General features: G+C 36.3%; 1 protein-coding gene and 1 long non-coding RNA gene across 2 annotated transcripts; both read left to right on the top strand.

Annotated features, from left to right (window-relative positions):
* The first annotated feature begins 259 nt into the window (after positions 1 to 259).
* LOC136810436 (calcium-binding mitochondrial carrier protein SCaMC-2-like) lies at positions 260 to 5,259 on the top strand. Its single transcript, XM_067066998.1, has 8 exons — positions 260 to 674; positions 926 to 1,043; positions 1,327 to 1,376; positions 1,716 to 1,871; positions 2,346 to 2,453; positions 2,861 to 3,028; positions 3,370 to 3,520; positions 4,690 to 5,259. Exons 1-8 carry the CDS (start codon positions 468 to 470, stop codon positions 4,881 to 4,883), a joined length of 1,152 nt encoding a protein of 383 aa, XP_066923099.1. The 5' UTR covers positions 260 to 467; the 3' UTR covers positions 4,884 to 5,259.
* A 7,708-nt stretch (positions 5,260 to 12,967) lies between these two features.
* LOC136810435 (uncharacterized) lies at positions 12,968 to 14,078 on the top strand. Its single transcript, XR_010847106.1, has 3 exons — positions 12,968 to 13,096; positions 13,357 to 13,536; positions 13,796 to 14,078. It is a non-coding gene; the product is annotated as an uncharacterized lncRNA (long non-coding RNA).
* Positions 14,079 to 25,348: the final 11,270 nt, after the last annotated feature.

Here is a 25,348-nt window from a genome sequence, read left to right as displayed (position 1 = left end):
ATTAGACAATAAGAAATCTTTTAATACACCTTTCCGACCGTAGTCGCGTGCCACTTTTTACCAACCTAAACTCAATCTAATCCTTCTTTGAGACTTTTTTCTATCGTCTTTAGGTGCGAAAAAAAGACTGGGATGGTTTTAGGGTGGTAAAACGGACAATGAAAATACCCGCGCGGCAATTGGCGGCTACGGTCGAAAAGGTGTTTTACTTCTTAATTGTAAGAACCAAGTTTTGCATCATCGTGTTACTAATGTTACCATGGTAATCTTCGCTTTGCATAAAGGTCACGTGTCAATTTCGCTAAAATATTTTTGTGACGTCAAATTCTAAAAAATGATGAAAATGACGTCAATTGAATTGAAACACATGCGTCGCAGCTTTCAGTGTGAGAGTTTTTTATCTTTTGTCTTTTGGTCTTTAACGTCTTGCCTTTTTATGTGTGGATTTCTTGTTGTTTGCGGTAAAAATGTCTTGGTATGAAGGGATTTATGACAAATGCAAATACGTTCAACAAGAATTCAAACGATGTTTTGGTTATTGGTCTGATCAAGTTAATGGCAACAATGAAGCAGCGGATCATCAAAATGAATCAAAAGTTGCAGTTGAAAAACATAAACCTGTCGAGGACGAGAAAGTTCCTGCATCAAAAACACATGTGAAAGTTTTATTGAAGGTAAAATATTTTTCAGATGAGGCGAGAGTACTTTCTCAGTCCTCTGCTAAACTTTAAAAGACAATCAGGGCTTTATTATTCTATAGCGGAACACACCGCCCTGTAACTCCTGATTCTATTTCAGTGATTATTAGAAATCGAGGCGCTAATTAGAGAGATAAATAGAGAAAAAGCAGCATTGTTTCTTTGATTTTCCAACAAAATTAATGCCAATTTTCTTGAACCTAAAAATAATTTTGCATTTCTTTCAGGATGACTTGATAACAAATCAATCAATTGATGTAATTGACGACCAAATCACAACTTCTGAACAAAATTTAGTTTGGATGGTTTGGAAACAGTTGATGGCGGGCGGACTTGGCGGATTAGGTGAGTAGAGGGCGGTACTTTTGTCCGATTTCCCTGTATTATTGATAACTTAAACTTGAAACCTAATAATATTTTCCAACATGGTAAAGTCTGCTATATTGGAATTGCAATTGTCCCATAGGGAAAAACTTACACTTAGAGCCCTTAGCCTATCATTCTGTGTTCCATGAGACATCTTATATTTATGGAAACTATGGAAACGCTTGCAGTGACAAAGACGAGTTAGTTTCAGTCCCAGCCTTCGAGGTCGTATAAATTGAATGTAATTTTCTTCACTTTCCAGTGTCAAGGACTACAACCGCGCCTCTCGATCGAATCAAAATTTTATTGCAGGTAAACTCTAAAATATTCAATATGCTTAAATCATAATCAAAAACACTACTGGGGCCTCTTTAAAAAAATTTGAAATACATTTCGACCAAATTAATTTTATATAGCCATGTAACAATCACATTATGAGATATTTCCACCACCTCTAGAATAATATAAAAATTATATAAATTTAAATGAATTATATAAAAAACACCAATCAAACTCTAGTTGAGTATAAATTGTTCTTTCAGAAATACTAATTAAAGAAAGGGTGTGGTGGCCACCTGAACCGGCATCACAATAGGTCCATTAAGCCACCAAACCCAGAAGAATCTCTACAATTTTTTTCTTTCTACTTAGGCGTCTGCTGGCATAGGAAAAGAGAGGATTCCAATTTATGGAGTATTGAAGTGTACCATCAAAGAAGGTGGTCTTCGTTCATTGTGGAGAGGTAATTTCATCAATTGTATGAAAGTTGGACCCGAATCTGCGATTCGATTGTTGACATTTGAACAGGTAACGTCTTTTGATTTAGCAGTCCGATTTCCTCCCCATCTGTTTCTGTGAAAAAAATACGACATGAAATAAAAATCATATTTTTTCCTCCCGCAAGGCACTAAGTGATATTGCCAGGGGTAAACTAGAGTGGTTGCCAAACCACCCAGTAACCGGTGTCATATTGGCTTTTGGATGGACTCGGTGATGAAATACATACTCTGCCACATACATAGGTTGTATCAATAGGCAGTTGATGACTGGTTGTTTTGGTTGTCTTTACGATTTACATTCGCCATGACACCTGAAAACCAAAAGAATAAAATAAACAATAAAACCACGTAAGACTTAAACAAGGGATTTTAGGGGGCTATTGCAATCTCTGGTTCGATCATAGGCCCAATATTTTAGGAAAAGATGTCTTGATCCGAATTACATAAAATTCCATTTAATTGGATTATTTGAATTAGAGAGAATTTCCAATTTATTCCATAGATGAAATTATTGATTGGTCAAGGAGAAAGCGATTTGGAAATGTACCAACGATTTGTTGCTGGGTCAATCGCTGGTATTATTGCACAAACATCCATCTACCCAATGGAGGTACGTTTGTTTTGACATTTTGAAGAACTCTACTTTGTTAGGTGGTTAACAGATAACATAACACAGCTACTTCTGCCAAAATATATAAAACCCTTCAATTGGATAGTGTTATTTTGTGAATATCATGTTCATGTTCCCTCGAAAATCAAAAGCACAAACATGACAAAAATTAAGGATAGTCCTGCGGTTCAGCCAGTTTGAAAAAAGACAAAACCAAGCTGGCGCTTTATTCACGAAAAACTTCTCGTAGAGATTTTTTTTAACCGACCAGCTTGGTTCGTCTCTCGAATTATTTGGAAATTTCTTTTTTGGTGGTAATGTTTTCATTTGATCGTTGAGCAAACTTTTGTATTGTAAGTACGGTAATCTTCGTCGTTATAACCATTCTCTCAAATTTTCAATCTCAGGTTATAAGGACTCGGATGGCAGTGGCAAAAACAGGTGTCTATAAAAACTTTTACGATTGTACCAAAAAATTGAAACGCGAAATTGGTTGGCGTGGATTTTATAAGGGTATCATTCCTAGTTTGATTGGTATCGTCCCTAATGCTGGAATCGACCTCTGCATTTATGAGGTAAGGTTATTGATTATTCAGGGAGATAGTACAAGAATTTTTCGATAAATCACACTACCCCAGTTTTCACCACAAAAGTGTAAATTTGACTTAGATGGGACTTTGAAATTGGATTGTTTATCAAAAGAGACAAGTCATCGGACTATTTGATGAATAATAATTTTTTTCTCGCATCATTCAATGGAAGAAAGGATTTGACCAGAGAAAGGCCTTGAAAGGGAGGAAGTAATCAATAGAAAGGAGAGTGGACCGAGTGGACCATCTTCTAAAAAAAAAACCTAAAAATTTAAGAATTTAAATTTTAGCATGTGATTCAAATTCTTTACTTTATCCATTTTTAGACAATGAAACAGAATTGGTTAAACAGTTTTGCGGTCAAGCCTCAACGCCCATCTTTCACCTCTACATTGTTAGCTGGTGGAATGTCAAGCCTGTGTTCCATGGCTGTTTGTTATCCGTTCGCATTGATTAGAACGAACCTTCAAGCTGAAAGTAAGTATAAAATATGTACTTTCCTTATAATAGGCTTTTTGATAGAACAAAGGAAGTACTGAGGAATTTTTGTGACAAGGAACTTGTGTGCCAAATTTCAATTAAACAAGCTAGATGCTGAATGGACCTACCTGATGATGAAAGTTAGATATCAATAAAGAGAAAGATGAAAACAATCAGTCAGAAAACATAGCGTTTAGCAAAAATGCATAACGTATTAATTTCATCATTGATTGTTGACAGGGGAGAGGGATATTTCCGGCATTTTCGGCCGGAAAAAAATGTTTTTCGAAAATCGGGCTCCGTCACATTTTAGGTATTGTCATTTTGCATTAGTGTGCAAAATTTCATAAAAAAATATAAAGTACGGCTCGAGAAATTCAAGAAATACTGTCTTTCCGGCGAAAATAGGTTGTTCCGGCGATTTTTAAATAGTTCCGGCTTCAAAAATCAATTTCATTGAAAATTGAAACATGCTCGATGGTGGGCATTGCTATTAATAATGTTTTTGAATGAAAAAACAACTAATTATAAGGAAAAAGTCCAATGAAAATCCAGAAAAACGGCGATTTCCGGCATATTTCCGGCATTTTCGGCTGGAAATTTTTTTTCTCAAAAATCGGACTCGGCCATGTTTTGGGCATTGTTAATACGCATCTTTGAGCAAAAAATCAGAAAAAACTAATAATAAAATCTCGAGAAAATACCAAAAAAACAGTTTTTCCGGCATATTCCGACATTTTCGGCCGGAAAAAAAATGTTTTTCGAAAATCAGGTTCTGTCAAATTTTGGACATTGCCATTTTGCATCTTTGTGCCAAAAATCAGAAAAAACTAATGAGCCAATCTCGAGAAAAGCTGGTAACAGACGAACGAACGGACGAACGGACAACGGTTAATTTATAGGACCTCCAGGTAAGTCCAAAAAACCCAACTAGATCAAAACTTGAGAGGTGTGTTGGTACAGAACCCCTAGTTTAATCCACCCCTACTAGGGCCTAGTACGGATAGGGTTAAAATCTTTGTGGATTTTGGAGTTAAAGAGTTCTCATAAAATTATTTTTCACTCCCTGTAGGATCAAAGTTACCTAAAAATTGAAGTAATTTACCGCATTCCATTTTCTTTGTATAAAAAACAGGTGTATCTCAAATTCCTCCATTTTTTCATAGCAATCAAACCAGAGCTGAAAGGTTCAAATGAATTCATTACAATGAGCAACTCCTTCCGTGACATCGTCAAGACTCATGGTATTCGTGGTTTATATCGTGGTATTGTACCAAACATGCTGAAAGTCGTTCCTGCTTGTTCGATTAGTTATATGGTTTATGAACAAGCTCGTGATCAACTAGGGCTTCATTCATAGGGTTTCCAGGGGGTAATACCTACTTGCACCAAGGAGATCCGGGGATATTGACGCTATACACAATGTTGTAAAACTACCCCCGGATTACTTCTGGACCCGGAGCCCATGATTATTCGATAAACACAAATGATGAAGCTTCTTTCTTCAAAGTCTTGAACATGTCAAATGGCCAAAAAAAACTTTTTTGAGTCCCGAGAGTTTGGAAAAAATTAATTACCTCACTCACCTATCCCCTATAAACTTCTGTATTGTCTATGTAAAATGAGTCAAGTCATGATTGATGAATGGTATCCTGCAAATATTCAATCCTTCCGGAGAGTGCCGCCTCATGTAGGATTTCAATCTACTGCTGCAAACTCCGACAAGTTATGTTGGTTGTGTCGCTTTCGGAGAAAAGGTAATTTATGTTTTATTTCTTTTTATCTGTAAAATGGAAGGAAAAACAATCACAATTACAATGGTGAAAAGACCTTTTCATAAATTACGTCACGAACATCACTTGCCTCGTATTCAAGCAATTATCATGGTGATTATGTCTCTTGAGACATTCAATGATTGTTTTATACTCCAGGCGCTGGGGAAACTTTCGTATGCAAATCATTGCGTACAGTTGAAACCTTTTGATTCGTGTTATGTATGGTCTAAAGTTTCTAAAAAGTTTGGTCCCGTTCCTGTGGGCGGTGGCACCAAACCTGGGAACGCCCTTTTGGGCGTAAAAAATTGTTGGTTGGGTGGTTTCGCAAAAAGTGAACATATTATATACCAATCGACGCGAAATTTTATACTGATTTAAAAAAAGGTTAACGTTATGGGCAATAAAATCAAGTTCTCAAAAGTTATTAACGTTTGAATGTGGAAGGGTAGTTTAAAGCATTATCTACTCGTATTAGCCATTTAAACGTCATTAATGACTCAAAAGAGCAGATATTGGGCTTTTCCAGAAATAGTCCGCGTCCCCCTGTTGAGGATATCGGATATCCAAGGGGGTTAACCATTTTTGTTCAAAAGTGGATATCCAGGGGGGTTAAATATCTACAAGGGAGCGGATATCCAGGGGTTAAAGTGTCTTTTCAAGTAAAAAAAATACGATATCCAGGGGTAAGCATCTTCATAAGAGAGGATATCCAGGGGATTGAGCATTTTTTAAGAGTGGATATTCAGGGGGGTCTTTACTAATAAAGTTGGATATCCAGGGGGTTCGATACTTCGAAAAATGAGTATCCACAACAGTTTGGGTAAGAATTTTTCTGGAAAAGCCCATTATAGATTAACACCTTTTTCTTAACACTTTTTTGTTTCTATTTATTTCACGATAATTGAATTATTTATTTGAATCATAATTGAACCATTGATCTTTTTATCTAAAATGTTCTTTTTCTTAACGAATGGAAATGTCTCCTTACGCTGAAGAGGAATTTGAATTTTGTGTAGTATTAACTAGTTTTGCAAGAAAGATGGTAAGTTGAAATTGAAGCATCCTCGAAAGAGTTTGAAACCTTCCAATCCAATGGTACACAAAGTAGCCATCAGTTTGCTCTTTGGAATACCTTTCTCAGCACCATCTACCCAGCTTTACGTGACCTTAAGCGATCCCATCGAGAAGGAAACTGGAAGAAGAACTTTCCGCCGTACAACGTGCAATACCACTTGTGTTTGCATTCGACCGCACAAATTACAAACGTTGTTTGCCTATCTATTTCGAAGACAGTCTAACTCATGTCACCAAAGTTCCACTAATTCATGAAGATTTCGTTCAGGGTGGTTTTGTTGCAAAACTATCAAACCGCAAAGTCAGTGCAGTACCCATGGATCAAGCGTTGGAATCACAATACAACAAACAAGCCAAAAATTCATCCGGAATAATTGGTATAAAGAGACGAAATGAAGTATGTAAATGGGATCTGATAAAGCACGAAAAGTCCAACCACTCCAATTTGCTTCGAAAATTTTCCGGCGTTAATGAGGAAGATGAATATTCATTACATCACGAGTTCTCCACCAAGAAAAGTGAAACAGTCGTGGCAATCCTTTTGATCTCGAGTTGAAATCAATAAGAAACCTTGCAACCGGTGCTACTCTTGAAGCCGAGTCATCTTCATTTCTGTTGACATGTGTCAAAAAGGTATCAATTATTCTTTAATCGTTTTACCTTGCCTCATTTCATATAAAATACTCTTAAAGAATATTTTAAATACCCTAGTACCCTTCGTCTATCATAATACCTTCAGGTACGACATTATTTATTTGTTATTAAAGGGCGAGGAGGCAGCATACTGCAAATTTGTCAAAGAACGTTTACAGAAAAAAGTTGTGAAGCTATTTGACAAAATTCTTAAGACCAGAAAATCCAAGAGAAAAAGCAAGAACTGGACACCCCTGACGTAAACAAGGAGACTATTCACTTTCTTCGAATGATCGATTATTCCCGATTGCAAAATCTTGACGTCTCAAGGCTCCTCAAACACGAAATTGTTTCAACGTCATTTTACCTGAAAAGTCTCCGAAGTCAGAGCTCACTAGGGCGTTAAAAGATCGTCTAGAGAAACCACATCCTACGGAACTACAACAGTCTGACCTGCCAACTGCCGTAGTCATCGATTTTATGGCGTACGCTCGAAAAGTTTCAACGAAAAAGATGCGTTTAGACACTTACGAGGACTTATTTGGTGTTTTTTGGAAGATGTTCTCAAGACTTTCAAAAGGATCAAGGAGAATCGACATAGTATTTGATGTCTACTGGAGATGTAGCATTAAACAGAGTGAGCGCAATCAGCGAAGCAAACAAGACCCCATAGAAACACACATAATAAACGTGAAACAACACCTCCCTGTTGACATGGATCGATTTTGATCATCTTCCGAGAATAAGATGCGGTTCCAACAAGCTTTTATCAAGTGGGTGCAAGAAAATTATATAAACGACACACCTGTTTATTTAGGTGGAGCCGGCGAAGAAAACATCACCGCTTGCATCAAAGTATGCTCCGTCAACCCGCCACATGATATCGAGTCCTTAAGGTGCAATCATGAAGAAGCTGATGACCGAATGATGTTTCACATTCACCAGAGGATGATAACAACAGACAACAAAGAATGAGTTAGTCTAGCTTGAATTTTGCAAACTATAATTTGTTTTTTTTTCGCATTGAATTTGTTGCTATTCTCCGTCAAAACTTAAGTCTTCTAATCTAAATGAAACGTTCATTAAACATTTTATTCATTTGAGAGCGAGAGCAAAGCAAAGTTGGCACTGCATTAAAAATGGCTTCAACGGGAAACTTCTCTGGTTTAATTGCCTTCGGTCAGTCTGAGATTATTAATCGACGTGTGCTCGAAGAACGCGGAGGGTTTTCTGATTCGGTGTGTCTCCAAAGATGTTAACTTCAAGACGTTCGATAGCCTTCGAAATTTTGTTTACTACAAAAAGGCTACTGAGATAAACCTTGAAAGGCTGCCCTCAACATCTTCCAGTATCTACTTTCACATCAAATGGGCGTTCCTGCAAGCATTTATCTGGTTGCGTGCTCCTTTTTTGGCAGAGATGGATATCGGCCCGTTAAACTTTGGGTACAAGATGGAGGAGGAAGATGTTGATTGTGAGGATATTATTCCTCAAATAGTCACTGATATTTTACCAGAAGACTTTCCTATGCCATGTAAATGTGTTAAGTGTGCAAAGGAAACAGTCTGCTCCTGCCGAAAACATGAATTGTCGTGTTGCAAATACTGTAACTGTAAGTCTGACTCTTGCAAAAATCCTTATGTCAGGTGATTTTACTTTTGAAAACTAGTCAACCAATATTATTCTTTATTTAAAAATTACCTTGTTTATTTATTGACTTGACTGAGTACTTCAGTATTTCAAAACATTTTTACAAAATATTTCAAAGACTAAGATAAGAACTTCGTAATGTAATTCTGTAATAACTGCAAAATTTTGAAATTTTCAATTCCACGAATGAGGATATCTAAAAAGCCAATAAAAGCTTTAACTTGAACTGAAATTGACCTAATAAATAGAATTCTATGATACGCCGACACGTAATTAGACATACAATAAGTATATAGTTCGAACAAAGTTGTATATAGAAAAAAATTTGTAAACACTTATTTAATTATTATTTTAATAAAATATTTTTTCACAACAACATGTTTGCCTGACACGTTTACCTTTGATATTTCAAATGCTTATAACTTTTGAACACTTGATCTTTTTGCCCATAAGGTTAACCTTTTTTTAAATCAGTATAAAGTTTCGCGTCGATTGGTATATAGTATGACCACTTTTGGCGGAACCACCCAAGCAACGATTTTTTACGCCCAAAAGGGCGTTTCCAGGGTTGGTGCCACCGCCCTCGGGAACGGGACCAAAATTTTTAGAAACTTTAGACCATACATAACACGAATCAAAAGGTTTCAACTGTACGCAGTGATTTGCATACGAAAGTTTCCCCAGCGCCTAGAGTATTATGAATAGGAAGTAGTTTTAATAAAATCCGCTGGGAGTTAATTACCATGGCAATAATTTCAGAACGAGGAAAGTGATATTCGTAACGTAATTTATGAAAAGGTCTATTTATCTTCAAGGGAAATTTTCGTAGAGGTTTCTTATAAAGATACAGCATACAAGTGCTCAAGAAGATTTTTTCTCTTACAAATAACGAAGGTACGAATGTTGGCGAAACTTTCACTACTGGTCATTCTTTATTCATGATATGCACCATTGCACGTCTTCTGACATTCTATTGCGGACCCAATAGCTGATTGGTTGTAATACGTCACTTCCAACCAATCAGCTGTTGGGTCCATAGAAGACATTGCAGTGGTGCATATCATGAATTCTGAAAAAACTTATCAAATTCGTAAATGATTTATTTCTTCTTCTTTTCAGGTTCTCGTCCATCAACTAATTGCAACAAAGGTATTGATGATTTTACATTACTGTATATAAAACTATAGTATTTTCTCAAAGAATACAATTATCAAAATAAATTAAAATACGTTTATAAATTTACAATTTGTGTTAAAATCTTCTAGCTATCAAAATGCCTTAGAGGTGTATAAGAATATAATTGAAACCTATAAAATAATGTAGCATGTCTAGGACAATATGTTACAAAAATATTGACTTAATGAATTATGCTGAGAATCAAGAGGTTTGAGCCTTAGGCAAGTCAGAGCTTCACACTGAATGAAAAAAAAAATGTTGTTCACAGTGCGGAAATAATTCTTCTGTGAAGCGCTAAACGAGATTTCTGAACTTTGAGCGTAACTTTATTACTAACCCCAGGAGCATTTTTCCACACCCTCAAAAGCAATTTTTAGTCTCTAAAAAGTTTCCAACACCCTCCCTCTTGTATCGATCATGATTTTTACTCGGACGTTCGTTATTCCTTTAGACTCGATAACTTTTTTAATATCATTTTGAGGGTCCCTTGTAATTGTCACTTTAGTTGATTGCATATGACGAAAAAAAAACTCGTAATATTTTCTTTGTGTTTGTGATGGGGAATACCGCATTGCACAAACTATAGAAAGACTTCTCGCGGCGTTTTGAACATCCGCAACTTCGGAAAAACTTCATTCTGACATTTGAGCTAAAATAAAGATAGTGTTGGAAGATAGTAACAATCCCTAACCAATGAGGATACAGCATTTCAAAAGAAGAGAGGAGAGAAAAAAAGCTTTCGTGAATCCTGGAAGGTGAATGGAAGGAGGAACTCGATTCATTTATAGCTATGGTGTTCAAGTTCTTATCATTAAAGCTAAAAACCTTCCCAAAACGGCAGGATAGATCAGTATGAGGAAAGCATCTAAGATAGTTCATGCAAATTTCCTTTTAGATACTCTCGCAAGAAGATAGGTATGTTTAACAAATCATATAGAGTTTCATATCATAGGTGGATTCTATAGAAATAACAGCTTTAACCTGTTCTGGAGTTTCATCATCAATGTTGACCATTTAATCATTTGGGCCAGTGATATAATATGATCAAACCTTATCATTGTTATTTGTTTATTCATTTGTTTGTTTGTTTGTTTGTTTATTCATTTGTTTGTTTATTTGTTTGGCCTTTGTTAATTTGTTTATTTATTTAGGCATGGCCTAACCCTATAATAAGTTTTTAACCAGCTTTAACATCATTTCTCTTACTGGTACTAAATTCTCGAAAACTTGTTTGGAGTTGGGTTTTTTCATTTTCATTTTCACATCAAAGTGCTATACACCAATGATCGATCGAAACTTTAATTCACGGATACAGATTCATTAGCTTATACAAACTGATGATATGAAGCAATACGAGGGATTATATGATTTCAGTAACTATCCAAGCACTCATAAGTATTTTTCATTGGGTCTTGGCAAATTTAAAGACGAATTAGAATCGTTACCAATTGAAGAATTTGTAGGACTTCGTGGACTTTACTTACAGAAAAAAATAACACAGTGAAAGAGGTTGAGAAAGCAAAAGGTGTAAAGAAGTCGAAGAAGTGTGTTATTAAACAGAAAATGACTGATGCGGATACTGCGGATACTTTTTGACCTTGAATGTAATTAAACATGTAGTTTATTTGCATTAAGAAAATAATTATTTTATTGTACGTACGTCTGCCCAAGAAAAAAGGGGAACGAATATAGGAAAACTAGTTAAAAATATAAGCAAACCCCAAAAATATACATGTCTATTGTCATGCGGATTTAATCAGAGGTTGCAACAGGATTCATTGCACTTAACGGAGTCATTGTCATGGTAAAACGAGACAATTAGCTGACACACGAAAATCGGTTAATTTAAAGGACCTCCAGGGTAGGTCCAAAAAAGTGATGCAAGTGGCTCTAAGAGATTGTTTGGAATGTTGAAATGATTTGAAACACTCCAAAAGATCACAGACAGCTAATCTCGCATGCTCCTCAGTCGGTCAGAGTCTAAGACAAGAAAATCTAGCCACCTTCACCGTTAGAACCAAACCTCGCCAATGCCATGCCATTCCAACGACTATAAACTTTTGATTTGACGTCAAACAGTAAAATTGTATACTTGACGTCAATTAGAAATTTCAACCAATAAAATTCTATCAAATAACACTTCAAAGAGTGATTCGACAACACTGCGACAAGAAAGTAAGTCACACGCTAATTGATGTTTATCGTTTTGGATCGAATTTTTTGATATTGATTTGGCATCGTTTGGTTATCACCAGATCGAATTCATTCATTGGTATTGGATCAGACGAAACTACTTTGATATTGTTTTTGATTGACGAGAACTCATCGAAGGATTCGGATACATACGGAATAACCAAACGTCCAGACGGTCATGGACCGTGACCAGTCGTCGTCCTCAGAAACGGCCTTAAAGGCCAAGGAATCGAGCCAAATACAGGCTCGAACTAACAACTCAGTTTTCAAGCGCAAAGAATCAGAAATTGCGCTCACTCCGCGGGAATCAATGATAATGCAAGCAAGGACCGCAAACATGATTCTGAAGAAAAGAGACTCGACACACATGAAGTCGTCCACACAATTACATATAAGAGAGTCTTCAATTTTGCAGCCTAGGGCGTCCACAATCTTGAACCGAAGGGCGTCAAGTGTCCTCCAAACAAGTGACACCAGCAATTCCCAACTTTGCTTGAAAGCAAAAGGAAAACGGCTTGAGCAGTATGAAACCCGTTTAAATGATCAAAAGCAGGTACGTTAATGGGTAGAAATTGTTACTTTTTATTTTTACTTAATTACGTGGCTTATCTCAGACTTCGGTCTTGATTTTATTATTTGGTATTCGTTCCCCACCACGTGTATCTTTCTTCTGATATTTCAATGTTTATTGAAAGATGGTGTCATTCTACATTCCTAGTCTGTATTTGGTTTCGAATTATGACTATTGTTATTGTACTGACTTCGTCATATTTCTTGAAGTCCCTCAAATGAAACGCAAACTCTCAGAGGAATAGTTTTGTTTTTCAGTGCAGAAAAAACAATAATGCAAGTTAATTATTTGATTTCATCAATTTGTTACTGATGGGTTTTTGGTATTAAATATCCCCTTATTCTCTAATCGCAGATCATTTTACAGCAAAGACGAAGAGTACGCGATTGTGCTGCTAAAATTAAGCAAAAAGATGTAAAAATTAACGATTTAAATGTCCAAATCGAAGAAAAAGCAGTTGAGTTCGAAAAATACAAGGACGAGAACGAGACCAAAATTAAGGTAGGAAGTTTGACGCCTTTTATGACATTTCATATTTTTTAAATTTGAAGTTTCTTTTAATTTTGTTTTAGAATTTTCCAAAATGAAACAACAGCTATTTTAGGGCTTCACTCGTATTGTAGACGAGTTTAAGAAGAAAGAGGGTACGTCAAAGAAAACTAATTATCCCGAAAAACAAAACAAACTAGTTAATTAATTTGATCGTTCATTCAAAAACGTTTAGACAACAACAACAACAACAACTCTCCTTTTATGTTTAGGGCTTAGAAACAGAAGTTTCATCCCTAAGGGAGAAGAACGCAGAGTGCCGCGACACTTTAAAATTTCAAGGCCAGTTTTTGAAGAATTTTCAAAAAGAACTGACTGAAGAATTAGCCACTCGTGACAATGAATTAAATGACGCTCGAGATGCCAAAAAAAAAAGCGACGATAAGATTGAGGTAAGGCGCGTTTTACTTGATAAGGAGGTGTGAATATAGGAGAAAACTCACTCCTGAAAAAAATCGCATCAGAAAAAATTAAGTCGACCTAATCATAGCCTATCTCTAGCCTGCCACGCGACTTTTTATTTTCATCACTTAGTGCGAAAAAGAGCCGTTTTCATCTGGTACTGGCAAACCGAATCATTACATAGTTTCACAACAGATTTACCAGTAGGTTGGGTGGAATTGACAAATTTCATTACTATTCTTTCTATAGGAGGTCAAAAATGTGCTCCAATCAAAAGAGGAGAAGATCACTTCTTTAAATGATCGAATTGAAACTCTCACAGTGCTTCTCAAAAAACAAGAGGGCGAAAATGAAGCTGCTCTCACAGAGAAAGATGCGGATTTAGAAACTGCCAACGGTAAAATTTGTGAGCTTAAACAGGAGTTGGTGAAAGCGGACGAAAAAGATCAGGTCATTGAGAAACAGGTAAGAGTTACAACCAAACATTCAAAACTTTTGAAGCCTTCAAATGTTCTTAACTTTTTGAGTTTTAAACCTAAAAATGTTCTTAACATGTTCTTATTTTCACCATTTTTTAAGCAATTTTGTCCGTAAAGCCTTAAAATGTTCTTAACTTTTTCTCAACAATTTGGCCATGGAAGCCTTATGTTCTTATATAGTTTGTTCTTATAAAAAAATGTGTAAGCAAGCCTCTTCAAATTTCGCAGAATTTATAGTTTAACTCTATTTGTTCTTCACTGAGAAGGAAATCCATCGAGACGGAAAACTTTGTAGACTGCACTAGAATATTACTTTAGATAAACGTAATTCTGAGAAGTAACTTACCGGAATAAGTAAATCTAAGTAAATAAAGTATATGGCCCCCAAAACGGAGACGGCCCCCAAAACGGAGACGGCCCCCAAAACGGAGGTTTTCATTAAAATGAAGATTCTGACTTGTAGATTTATCAGAATTAAACGATTTTTGTTTATTTTGAAAGAATGATGGTTATACTTAAAAATGAGCATGTTTTTGCTGGTTTGAGACAGATTCAAAATAACATATTTGCGTCTAAAGGAAATATTTTAACGCCAAAATTAGATAAAAATTGCATATAACTCACTCTAGCTCCTTGGATATTGAAAATAAGTTAAACGGGGTATAGGAAACTTTCTACACCTAATGCCGTTCAGAAAATGCAAATACATCTGTGACTTTAGAGGCTGGGTAAAAGATATAGCATCTTGAAGGTCAACCAGTATTTTGGAACCCTAAAATCAGCATTGACAAAACCGAAAATTCTAAATATGAGAAAAAGCAAAAAATCTTGGAATTCTATTCCTATCACCTTGAGTTTCTAGTTTATAACAAAAAATTAGCATTGTATATAAAATTTTTCGCTGAATCAGCAAAAACGGCAAATTCTGTCATTTTTTTGCAAAATATAGGAGAAAAATATCTTTAAAGCTTAATATTTTCAGTTTCAGTTAAGCTTTTTTTCTAAAATTTTCACAGCTTATTCCATACATGAATGGAACTATTTTCAAAAGAGATTTGTTTTCAAAAACTTGATTAAGAAGTTGTTAAATCAAAATTGTCATTTTGAAAATTTCTAAATTTTCAGTTTGGACTTTGCAATATCGAAAATCTTGAAATATTTCATAAAAATCATAAATTTTACATCCATCGGGTCGTAAATTTAAGGGAAAACACAAATATGTTCATATTTTTTCCCCCTATTACCAACTGGGCTTAATAATTTGATTTTAACTACACCTCCGTTTTGGGGGCCCCAAGCCTGCATTTTGACAACCAGGGGTATACTGTAAAAATTTTATCAAATAAATTTATGCCCAAAACCCTCTAAATCATATTTCAAAACTATGGTAAAAATTTTGTATTCATATCTTAAAGATATCTCGAGAAATCGGTAAAATTTCAAACCTCCGTTTTGGGGGCCATTAGAAAAAAGCTACCTATCTTTAAGTGATTGAAAAATATTGTTGAAATTGAAAATTTTGAAAAAGAACTTCCAGGAAATAAAGTAGAGATGTTAAAGGTTTTCATGCAGCAAAAATTTTTGTAAAATCTGTTTTCTTCTAGATTTGAGAGAAATTTCAAATTTGATCGCCGTTTTGGGGGCCACATACTGTAAGTCTTTTTTTTTATTTTCTAACTTTAGAAAAACGAATTAAAAGCGACCAATGAGAAAATAAGGGAATTAGAAGTCAACCTGAGCAATGTTGATAAGGAGAAGGTAAGTTTGTTACTTCTTGACAAAATCCTTCAGGGGTAAAATGGTCATTAATCTAGCTGGTCGAGGAAGAGAATAAGGTTCAGTGCCTACTCCTCCTCCCGTTTCAGGGTAAACAGTATTTGCAGTAAAAGGACAAATTGACGATATATCTGGCGATCAAGGTATCTAAACATAAAAAGCACATACCACGAATGCGACTGTTGAGTGTCGTCTTAAGAAAGTTAGACCCGCCCTTTACGATATTTATATATTTATTTAGCTTGGCCTAGTTTTGAAACTTTATAAGTTGACAAATAAAATTCAAAACGCTTCTTCATTTTAGGTCTCCCTTGAAGCAACCATTTGCGAACTGGAGGATGAAAAATCAAAAAAATCTAAGAGAGGCTTCAGATTATTTGGCTGTTTCTCAATTTGTGGACGATGGCGTGGCCGAAAAGCAAGTCAGAGTCAAAATAACCGCAAGAACCTGGAAGCTATTCCTAGCAGCTCTATCGCTACTGACAAAAACAAGTCAGTTTCTAATTCTGAAGTGGATGCCATTCATGACAGCTCTGGAAACGTCAAACGAATGGATAAAATCTTAAAAGACGTACACAGTGATGTCAACACCACTAAAACTACCATTCGACGTGCGAGTACATTGGCCACAGCAAGTGCCAATATAAAAGTAGCCCCAGAACATATCAAAGCTACTAGTAATAGCCCTGACGATGTCCCTGATGATGTCCCTGATGTGGACAAAGTTTTAAAACCCACTACAGGTATGCAAACCACTATCCCTGATGTTCATGAAGTTGGACAGTCCACCCCTAAGCATGCCCCAGATACTAAACACTCCCTAGCTACTAAACACGCCCCAGATACTGAACACACCCCCGATAAAAAAGACATCATCCCATCAATTATGGTTACCGATGAAGCTGGCAATGTAACTCGTTTGTAATTTTCAAAATACTCTTTCTATAAATTTCTTTATTTTTTCATAAATATATATAAAAACAAATCCAAATCAACACAGTGTTCAAATTCTTTGTCTCGCTTATGTTTTGGAATATCGAAAATTACATGTGTACTTCATAATATGGCTTTCACACTTGTGAGCCGATGTTACTTAACCCTTTAAGTGCCAATGTCGTATATATCAGACATGGGCTATGCAGGAATGCCCAGTTTGAGTTAGAAATCGTCATTTTTAGTCTAACTCGTATGAATTGGATTGGGCTTCATGGTCAAGCAAAAAAATACAATTCAAAAGTCAGTCTTTCAAGCGAGATTTTAAGCTAAAAAGTCAAAAAAATGCAAAAATTTGACAAAAATCCACTTTTTTAAAGATTTTCACCGTTTTTTGACCATTTTTGGTCAACGAGTGATCCAATAACCTCCAAATTTGGCCCTGCTTTACTTGATTCCGTCCTCCAGCGAATTAATTTGAAGTTTTACCATTGGGCATCTCTCTATCATTCAGGATTTTCGAAAATAAGAACATGTTAAGAAAATATAAGGAAAAAGTCAAATGAAAATGTGCAAAAACGGCGATTTCCGGCATATTTCTAGTATTTTCGGCCGAAATAAGATTTCGGGCATTGCTATAACGCATTACTGTGCAAAAAAATCGGAAAATACTAATGACAAAATCTCGAGAAAATGCCAAAAAACCGGTTTACATCTCGGTCTACATCCAAATGAAACAACCAAACACGTATAGCGAGACTTCCCAAGCCTTACTGTTGAAAGAAGCAGCCCACCCACCGACGAAATATTTGTTTGAAGATTTGATAAGTCAAGTCGAAGAACTTAAAGCAGATCAAGGAAAGAACAATATGAACAATCAATAGTTTGTTACATATGCAAAGAAAAAGGACACTATATATCAAATTTGACCAACGATGAGAAATGACATAATATATTAGCCAAGATAACGGAAAATATGTTAAGATAGGACGAAGATATATTCTTCTATATTGAAAAAAAATCTGAGAAGATATTATGAAGTGTATATAAAGTGACTGGACTTACGATAAAGTCATTGAAGTGTGGCTAAAAGGGACAAACATCAAAAAAGGACCATGAAAGTTTCGGAGAGTAAGTTCAGCTAGGTGACAACGATAGATGAAAACGTCTGAAGAGCCGGCGAACCATCCCACAAAACCAAATGCAGCGTCTCTATCCAAGCATAAAACCAGATGAGTCAGAATCAATGATAATCAGAAACTTTTACCCGGATCTGGACATCATTCAAAATGTTTGGTATCAGAGGACGAGAGAACATTGGGGTTAGGATCATTGAGTTTCAAGCCGAAGGCTAGAGGTCAATCTCCTTGGTAGGATTTGAAGCCAACAAATCCTACCAAAGTTGCGCGGCCTTGAGCGACCCGCCTGGTTTTTACACAAATGACAGATTGAAACTAAAATTTACCGCTTAATTTCGAAAAATATATCACTCGAAAACAAAGGAATTGCTAGATTCAATCCGTCATGGAAAATACGGCGCATATTTTAAGGCTTCAATTTTTCTTGCCTGAGAAAGGTTAGAGATTGACCTCTAGCCCTTCGGGCTTGAAACTCAATGGTTAGGATACCTTTTTTTAAGTCATTTCCTTTGTGTGTATTATTATTACTTATTATGAATTGTATGTAGGAGTAATATAAATTAAAAACATAGGCAAAATGTATTCAGTTATTGTGGAAAATTATTAGAAGGAATTGCTGACCGCACTATCAACGCGGTTAATGGAAGAGAAATACGGCGATGATGCAAGAAGATATGCCTCGGAACTGGAGATAATTGGCTCTGAAAGAGCATCGGCAATCGTATCCAGTTCAAAATATATCGGCACTCCGTTGATGACTGACCAACTAAAATTACCGTCACGCCAGACAGAGACTCATCCTGTCTGATAGGACCACGAACGTAACCCAAACCACCGGAAAACGATTCTCACCGAGTTGAATAATATCCGTCGTCATAACCCCAAACCTGTTAGTAAAAACGATCAAATTGTACCGGATATGTAGCCACAAAGGACAACATCAAACAAAAACTGTTTACTCACATATGTGTATTGTCACGAGTACAACCTGCATTCCATGTAAGTATTCTATAACTAAAAGTTTAGAGCTTAAAGTTTATTATATTATATTAGAATAACTTATCCAATCAGAACGCTGTAACCAACAACAATCCTAACTGCTTTCTATTATCTCCAATTTTACAACCAATCAGAAAATAGTTAATCTCTGACCAATCATTCAAACAAGCTCCTATCATTTTCGATCAACCAATCAGAAACAGCCGCCAAAGCCTCTGAAAAACGTACGAAGAACAATTTAGCAAGCCGTGAGAAAAAAGAGATAATCTTTTAATCCTTAGCAAATTTTTACGTGTTGAAGTCACAAATTCTTCACTGTCGGAAAAGTGCAACGTTTCGTGGGTCAAACTTTATTCTTGATATGCGTAAGTCAAGATGACGTCATATTTTTTAACGGAAGCACCCAAAAAAGCCGGTTTTTGACCTCTGTGTTTCTATTTTTAGTAACAGAGAGAGGTTAAATCCCGGCTTTTTTAGGGTGTTTCCGCTAGAAAAATGACTTACGCATATCAAGAATAGAAAGTATCGGTAAAGCTCTCGGTCACGCGTTAATGAGTATCGGAAATAGCGGAAGTATGATCATAAAGAGCTTGGGTTCTGCCCTTCAAGAGTCACTATAAGGAGTGAACGACGTGGACAAAGATCTGATAAATTCATTGGCAAATGCAAGTGCAGTTATTCTTCCAGCCGCTGGCCAAGCACTGGAAGGAGCGGGTCATGGGTTTGCAAGTGCCATGGGAAAAATATCCGGAATCGTCAGAACAGTCGTAATATTGTTCATTATACTAGCCGTAGGATACATATTGTATACTGAAAATCCTGGAATGGGGGGGGGGGCAAGCTGGTTGCCCCATACGTCGAATTGAACTAAATGTCAAAAAGACAAATTTACAAACCACATAAACGATATAAGCCTGTCTATAACACTTCACATTATCACAGAGTAATCTGAATCATATATCATTTAGAGCGCTTGAAAAAAATGTATCTGAAACAAGAAACTTCCATTAATCTCTTATTGCAAAATCTTCTCACGCTGAAACCCAGCAGAAATGATGACTCCCGTCCAGAATTCAACAGAAAATTATGACAGAACGACCATAGAACGTACAATAGATGCTGCACTAAAGCCGCCCAAACGCATAAATAGCCTGATGTCCAGAAAGACAGAAGATCCAAATTTAATCATCCCGAAAGAAATGGCAAGAAACGAGGAAAGTAACAACGAGGGAGCAGCATAGAATATCTCAATAGACAGTGGATTGTTTCCAAGTGGCCTGATGGAAAAAGATATCTGTACAACCGTCCTGGACACAAATATTGAAATTCCGACGGGCGTACACCAACAAATGGTAAATGCGTACGAAATTGAAAGGGATCATCCACAAACGTATTTACAGCTGTGGCAGCCGGTCTAGGTAGCGTTTTGGAAAAGGTGGGGGGGGGGTACCAGTGAGGTCATCAGCAGCCTGGGGATAAGCACCAAATCGGCCGCCGAGGGTGTTGGTTCCCTTAGTAAAGACGTTATCTCTAGCTCAGGAGATGCCTTGGCATCTACGATTAAAGAGAGTGGAAGAGCTATTAGAAATGTCACGGAAGGGGGAACGAACCTATTCAAAGGCATTCTCGGTGGTATCTCCGCGATACTTGGTATGGTGGCCTTATTGATAATAGTCTCCCTGGTAATCTACCTTGTGGTGAAAAAGATGCAAAGCCGGGAAAGTCTGACCGATCCCACGGAGGACAAGATCAAGATGTTCAGCGTAAAGGGTGTTGTCAAGAACTCAGAGTTCTTGGCGGCCCTAGCCCAGAAACTAAAAATGGAAGTGGAGATGTGAAAGCTTGGCTTCATGAATCATAGAAATTTTGTGTATGTGTGTATTATTATAAATGCGTGATTTTATACTTTTCATAAATGTGTTCCTGAATTTATTTTATAATATGGCTGAGGTTGAAGAGTTTTTTTAATTCGACGCTAACGAACAATTTGCCCTTTCCGAATCGGAAGAAGAAGTGGACTTGCGACAGATCATCAAAAACATAAAACGAAGGAAGAAAAAAGTAGGACGAACAACAAAATCAATCCGACGAAGAATCATTCTCCTAACGCTGCACCATGTCAATTAATGTAGGATCGAGAGCGACTGCAGAGAGGCGGTTCGACTACAAACCCTACTCTTCAAGCTAATACGTAAACCTGCGCCTATGTGGGTAACTGGATCACTGGACGAATATCGGAAGTATCTCGTACAAAAATTGTGATTTGCATTGAATTCCCGTCAGTTTTTTTTTCTTTCTTTTGTTTCCGCCTGTCTATCCCTGATTCCCATTTTCGGTGTTAGTTACCTGCTAATGATAGGGTCATCACTTATTCCAACCCCCAAGATGTCGTAATATCTCCGATATTTGGGGTTAGGCTACATTTCTTTTAGGCCTTTCCTTATAGACTTTCTTGCCTTGGCCATTTCTTTTGTGTGTATAAAACCTATTATTGTATGTAGAAGTGATATAAAATAAAAATTTATGCAAAATATTTTTCAGTTTTTGAGTGGAAAATTTATTACAGAAGTATTATCGATTTTACGTAAACTATGATAACGATGTAAGTGAATTTTTAGATTATTCTTTGGAAAAGCCCAAAATATAGGGTAAAGCTTTATTGGCCCAGCTAGCTTTAGCGTACTGGGCCTTTCATTAGCATTCTGCCCGGTGTCAGTGTGTAACAACTTACTAGGCGATACGCGTTTTCAAACACAGCACAGGCTAGTACATATTGTGAACGATTTGATTGGCTGTTAGAACATGATTGACAGAGTAAAAAACAATTGAAATCGTCTTTATTGGTTAAAAACATAAAAGGAGAAAATACAATTAACTATTAAAACTATAAGAATATAACAGATGTAGTACGTTTTAAGAAAAACAATGTGATTTACACAGAAATAACCGTAACAAACCTTCTTCTCTTTAGGAAGATGTTCTTTTAAAAAAAAGTTGTTTTTACATTTCTCTATCATGTGAACAGTTCAGTTGTTCACGTGTTAGGAAAAAAACTAACATCTCTGTATATAAGATTAAATATTATGAATTATTTCTCATTGATGTAAATAAGAGATAGCCGAATGGTCTAAGGCGTCTATGGCTTGTGATAGCGGCTCCCGGTTCAAATCCCCTCTGCTACTCAAGTCTTGTTCAGTTCATATTTTTATTCGCTGGGCCTTCATGCCCTCTGGGCTTCTTGTTCTTCAGTTAATCAGGAAACCGTGTTCTGTTTATTGTGTTACTCTAAGTGCCCCCTTTTGTGGCTGTGTCTACATTAAGATAAGGACAACTACACTAGGTTAAGAAATTGAAACTTTTATTTTCGATGTTGATTAAAGACCCCTTTTATTGCATCATGAGCTTTTGAAACTTTCCGCATTAAATCAAAAATTAATTATGAAATGCTTTTAAATTGACGATAAGATGAAGGATAGGCTTTTAGAACTTTCGACAGAATAGTGGACGATCCAAAACTGCTCCAGAGATTAATGAAACGACTAGAAGAATCTGAATTATAAAAACCTATATTTAACTTTTACGTCTATCTAACCACTAAAGTTAAGCTTTCAATGAAATATCTAATAATGGGTTATTATGACATTTTAGAAAAGAAAGGAATTTGTTATGGTTTATTTTTATTAGGTAATTAAGTGCATATAGTGTGAACGGGACAGGGTATATTTAAATTCCATACCTTGCATCATTACAAATACCCTTAAACTAAATTTCATTTAAATTTTTTTTCATATTTTTCACAGAATTCTTGTGCTGTTAGTGGGGACATCACCTTTTCTATCCCCCTATTTCTGACATGTTTTGTACAATTCATAGTGTTCGATTGAATCTCCCTTTTCCACGTCCCTTAGTTACTCTATTTGGAAATCCTGGTTGATCAAGAAATCCTTCTATTTATTTTAAGGAAAGTGTCTTATGTAAAGATGGACGTGATAACATTTGAATGAAAACTATCCATAGGAGATTCCCTTCTATCATTCGGCTTTACTTCATTTTTCCCTCCTCACTCCAAATGCGGTCCGTTTTGTTTCTGGGAAATCTAATAAAGGTTATCATGTCATGGCCTGGCTATTAGCTAGTACTGTTCATATTCAACACGAATGATTGTCCACACACGTGTGCATTCCCTTAGAAGGGGGGGGGTTTCATGGTTGGCGGAGGAGCGGAATCGGCCCTTTTTTCGGACGGAGTGGCGGAATTTGGCGAAAATTTAGACGGAATTACGGAAATTGGGTTCTCTGACGGAGACGGAAAATTAGACAATTTTAGTGCGGAAAAACGGAATTTAGCAAAAAAATTTGCGGAATTTCGGAATTGGTAAAAGATTTTCAAAATTTGCGGAATTTTCGACAAAAGTATTGAATTTCAAAGGAATTTTCGGTGACGGAATTTTGGTTCAATTTAAGACGGTTTGACGGAAATTGGAGAAAAAATTGGCGGAATTACGGAATCGGGTACCCCCTGAAACCCCCCCCCCCTTAGAATTCCCATTTCCATTTTGTCAAAAGGTGAAGTGAAAACAATTCACCTTTTGATTAAAAGGAGAAAAAATCACCTTTTGTGTTAAAAGGAGAACAAAATTCACCTTTTGTGTTAAAAGGAGAAAAAAGTTCACCTTTTATATTTCACTTCTCCTTTTCATTAAAAGGAACGGAGAAATTTTGAAAAAGAGAATAAAACCGCTTTCAGAGCCATCGTAGAATTGCATCATTAATCTTTATTATTTTGTTTTTGATAAAATCAGTATAATCAAGTTTTATAGCTAAAATCCGCGATATAAACCAGATTCATTAGTATTACAGATTTAAGTAGTTTATTTTTATATCACGTAGCTAATTTCAAAATAGTATAAATAGGAGATCGTTTTAGAAATTATCAGATTTAGACTCAAGACAAGACACAAGACACAGACTCTGTGCTTGGAGGTCTGATTTCATAGACTCTTGTACACTACTTAGTGATGGATTTTACTTAGATTTTTACTGTAATCCTTGTGTAAGAAGTCTTTATGTTTTATTGTATTTTCTTGAATATCCCTTTTGATTTGTTTTCCTTCCTCTTTGAATTTTATCTTCTATGAGATGTTTTGATTGTGCTTTAAAAAGAATCGTTCCTACAACAATTACAACTCAAATTCCTTAGTGTTTCCTATTTCCCCAGTGTCTTTTCCCCCAGATTCCCATTACACCATAGTTCCACTCAGGATCGAGGGACTCCCCCAGTTCCCCATAAAACACCCTCCAGATCCTCGACATGGAGGTTCTACCGAGATTCTTTCGTACCAGGTCCTTGTGTGTTGCCTTGGGTGAGAGAACGAATCAAACTCAAATTCTACTCATATGGGGATGCCGACAGAATTGTTATCCGCAATTCTCAGCCGAAACGTGGACATGCGATTGATGCCAACCTTTGGAGAAACGGAACAAGATGATATCTTGGACTATTTACAAAAGCTTGACTTGGCAGTTAACTTCTACAACCTCCAAGGTGAAACCAAAGCCAACGTTATTCCAATGACGCTGAAAGGGAGAGCATATACCTTCTATCTCACCCAACTAAAAATGTCAAGAATGACTATACCAAAATGACGAACGCGCTGAGGATCTAATTCAACTCTCCACAACTACAGTACAAAAAAAGACAAGAACTACACAACATCAAACAGCAGGGCGAGAGTCTGTCTAAATACTTCGCCAGGATTGAAACACTCGCACAAAACTTGGCCATCTCGGACCAAGTAAAATTGGACATCATGGTGAATGGACTGGATCACTCGTACCGCACATTCGTTCAGATGAGACACAGCCAAAAACGTACGCACAAGCAACACATCACTTACTTCTGAAAGAATCCATCAGCCCACCGGAGCCAGAGATGATGATGCGAGATGTGCTAGCAACTATCCAATCGATGAAGGAGGTGCAAGAAAGGTTGGATAGGACAACAAGTAATTCAAGGACCGGCGGCAACGGTAACAACAATAGACGTAGACCAAATCAGCCCTTTAATCAAGGAAGATCGAATGCCCCTTTCAATCAGGGAAAACATTTTAGAAAATATAGAACATAACAGAATAATATTTTGATGTAACTGAGTCACATTGAAATTAGAGTTGACGTTATTTTTTGTAGGAGTTTGCTTCTTATCTTATTCACTCTTTCATGCTTTCTATCGAGTAAAATTTCGTGTTTCTAGATTATCCTTATAGAATCTTTTGACCACTAATAGTCTTTGATGAGTTCTATCTTTCGTGTCTTTTTTTGACGTCGTTCGGATGATATGCGTGTCATCGATGGTTATTAAAAGTTGATTATGCTTTAATTGAACAGGAGTTACTGAGTCTGAGGCACATTGACACGATCGAAATAATATGGATTCGTTTATTTGTTGCATAGCTTGTTGAATTGAGTCTTATTTAT

Source organism: Clytia hemisphaerica, unplaced genomic scaffold, assembly GCF_902728285.1.
Source record: "Clytia hemisphaerica strain Z4C2 unplaced genomic scaffold, Clytia hemisphaerica genome assembly, whole genome shotgun sequence".
Classification (NCBI taxonomy): Eukaryota; Metazoa; Cnidaria; class Hydrozoa; order Leptothecata; family Clytiidae; genus Clytia; species Clytia hemisphaerica.
Note: the sequence above shows the minus strand (reverse complement) of the source record. Positions and strands in the feature narration are given on the sequence as shown.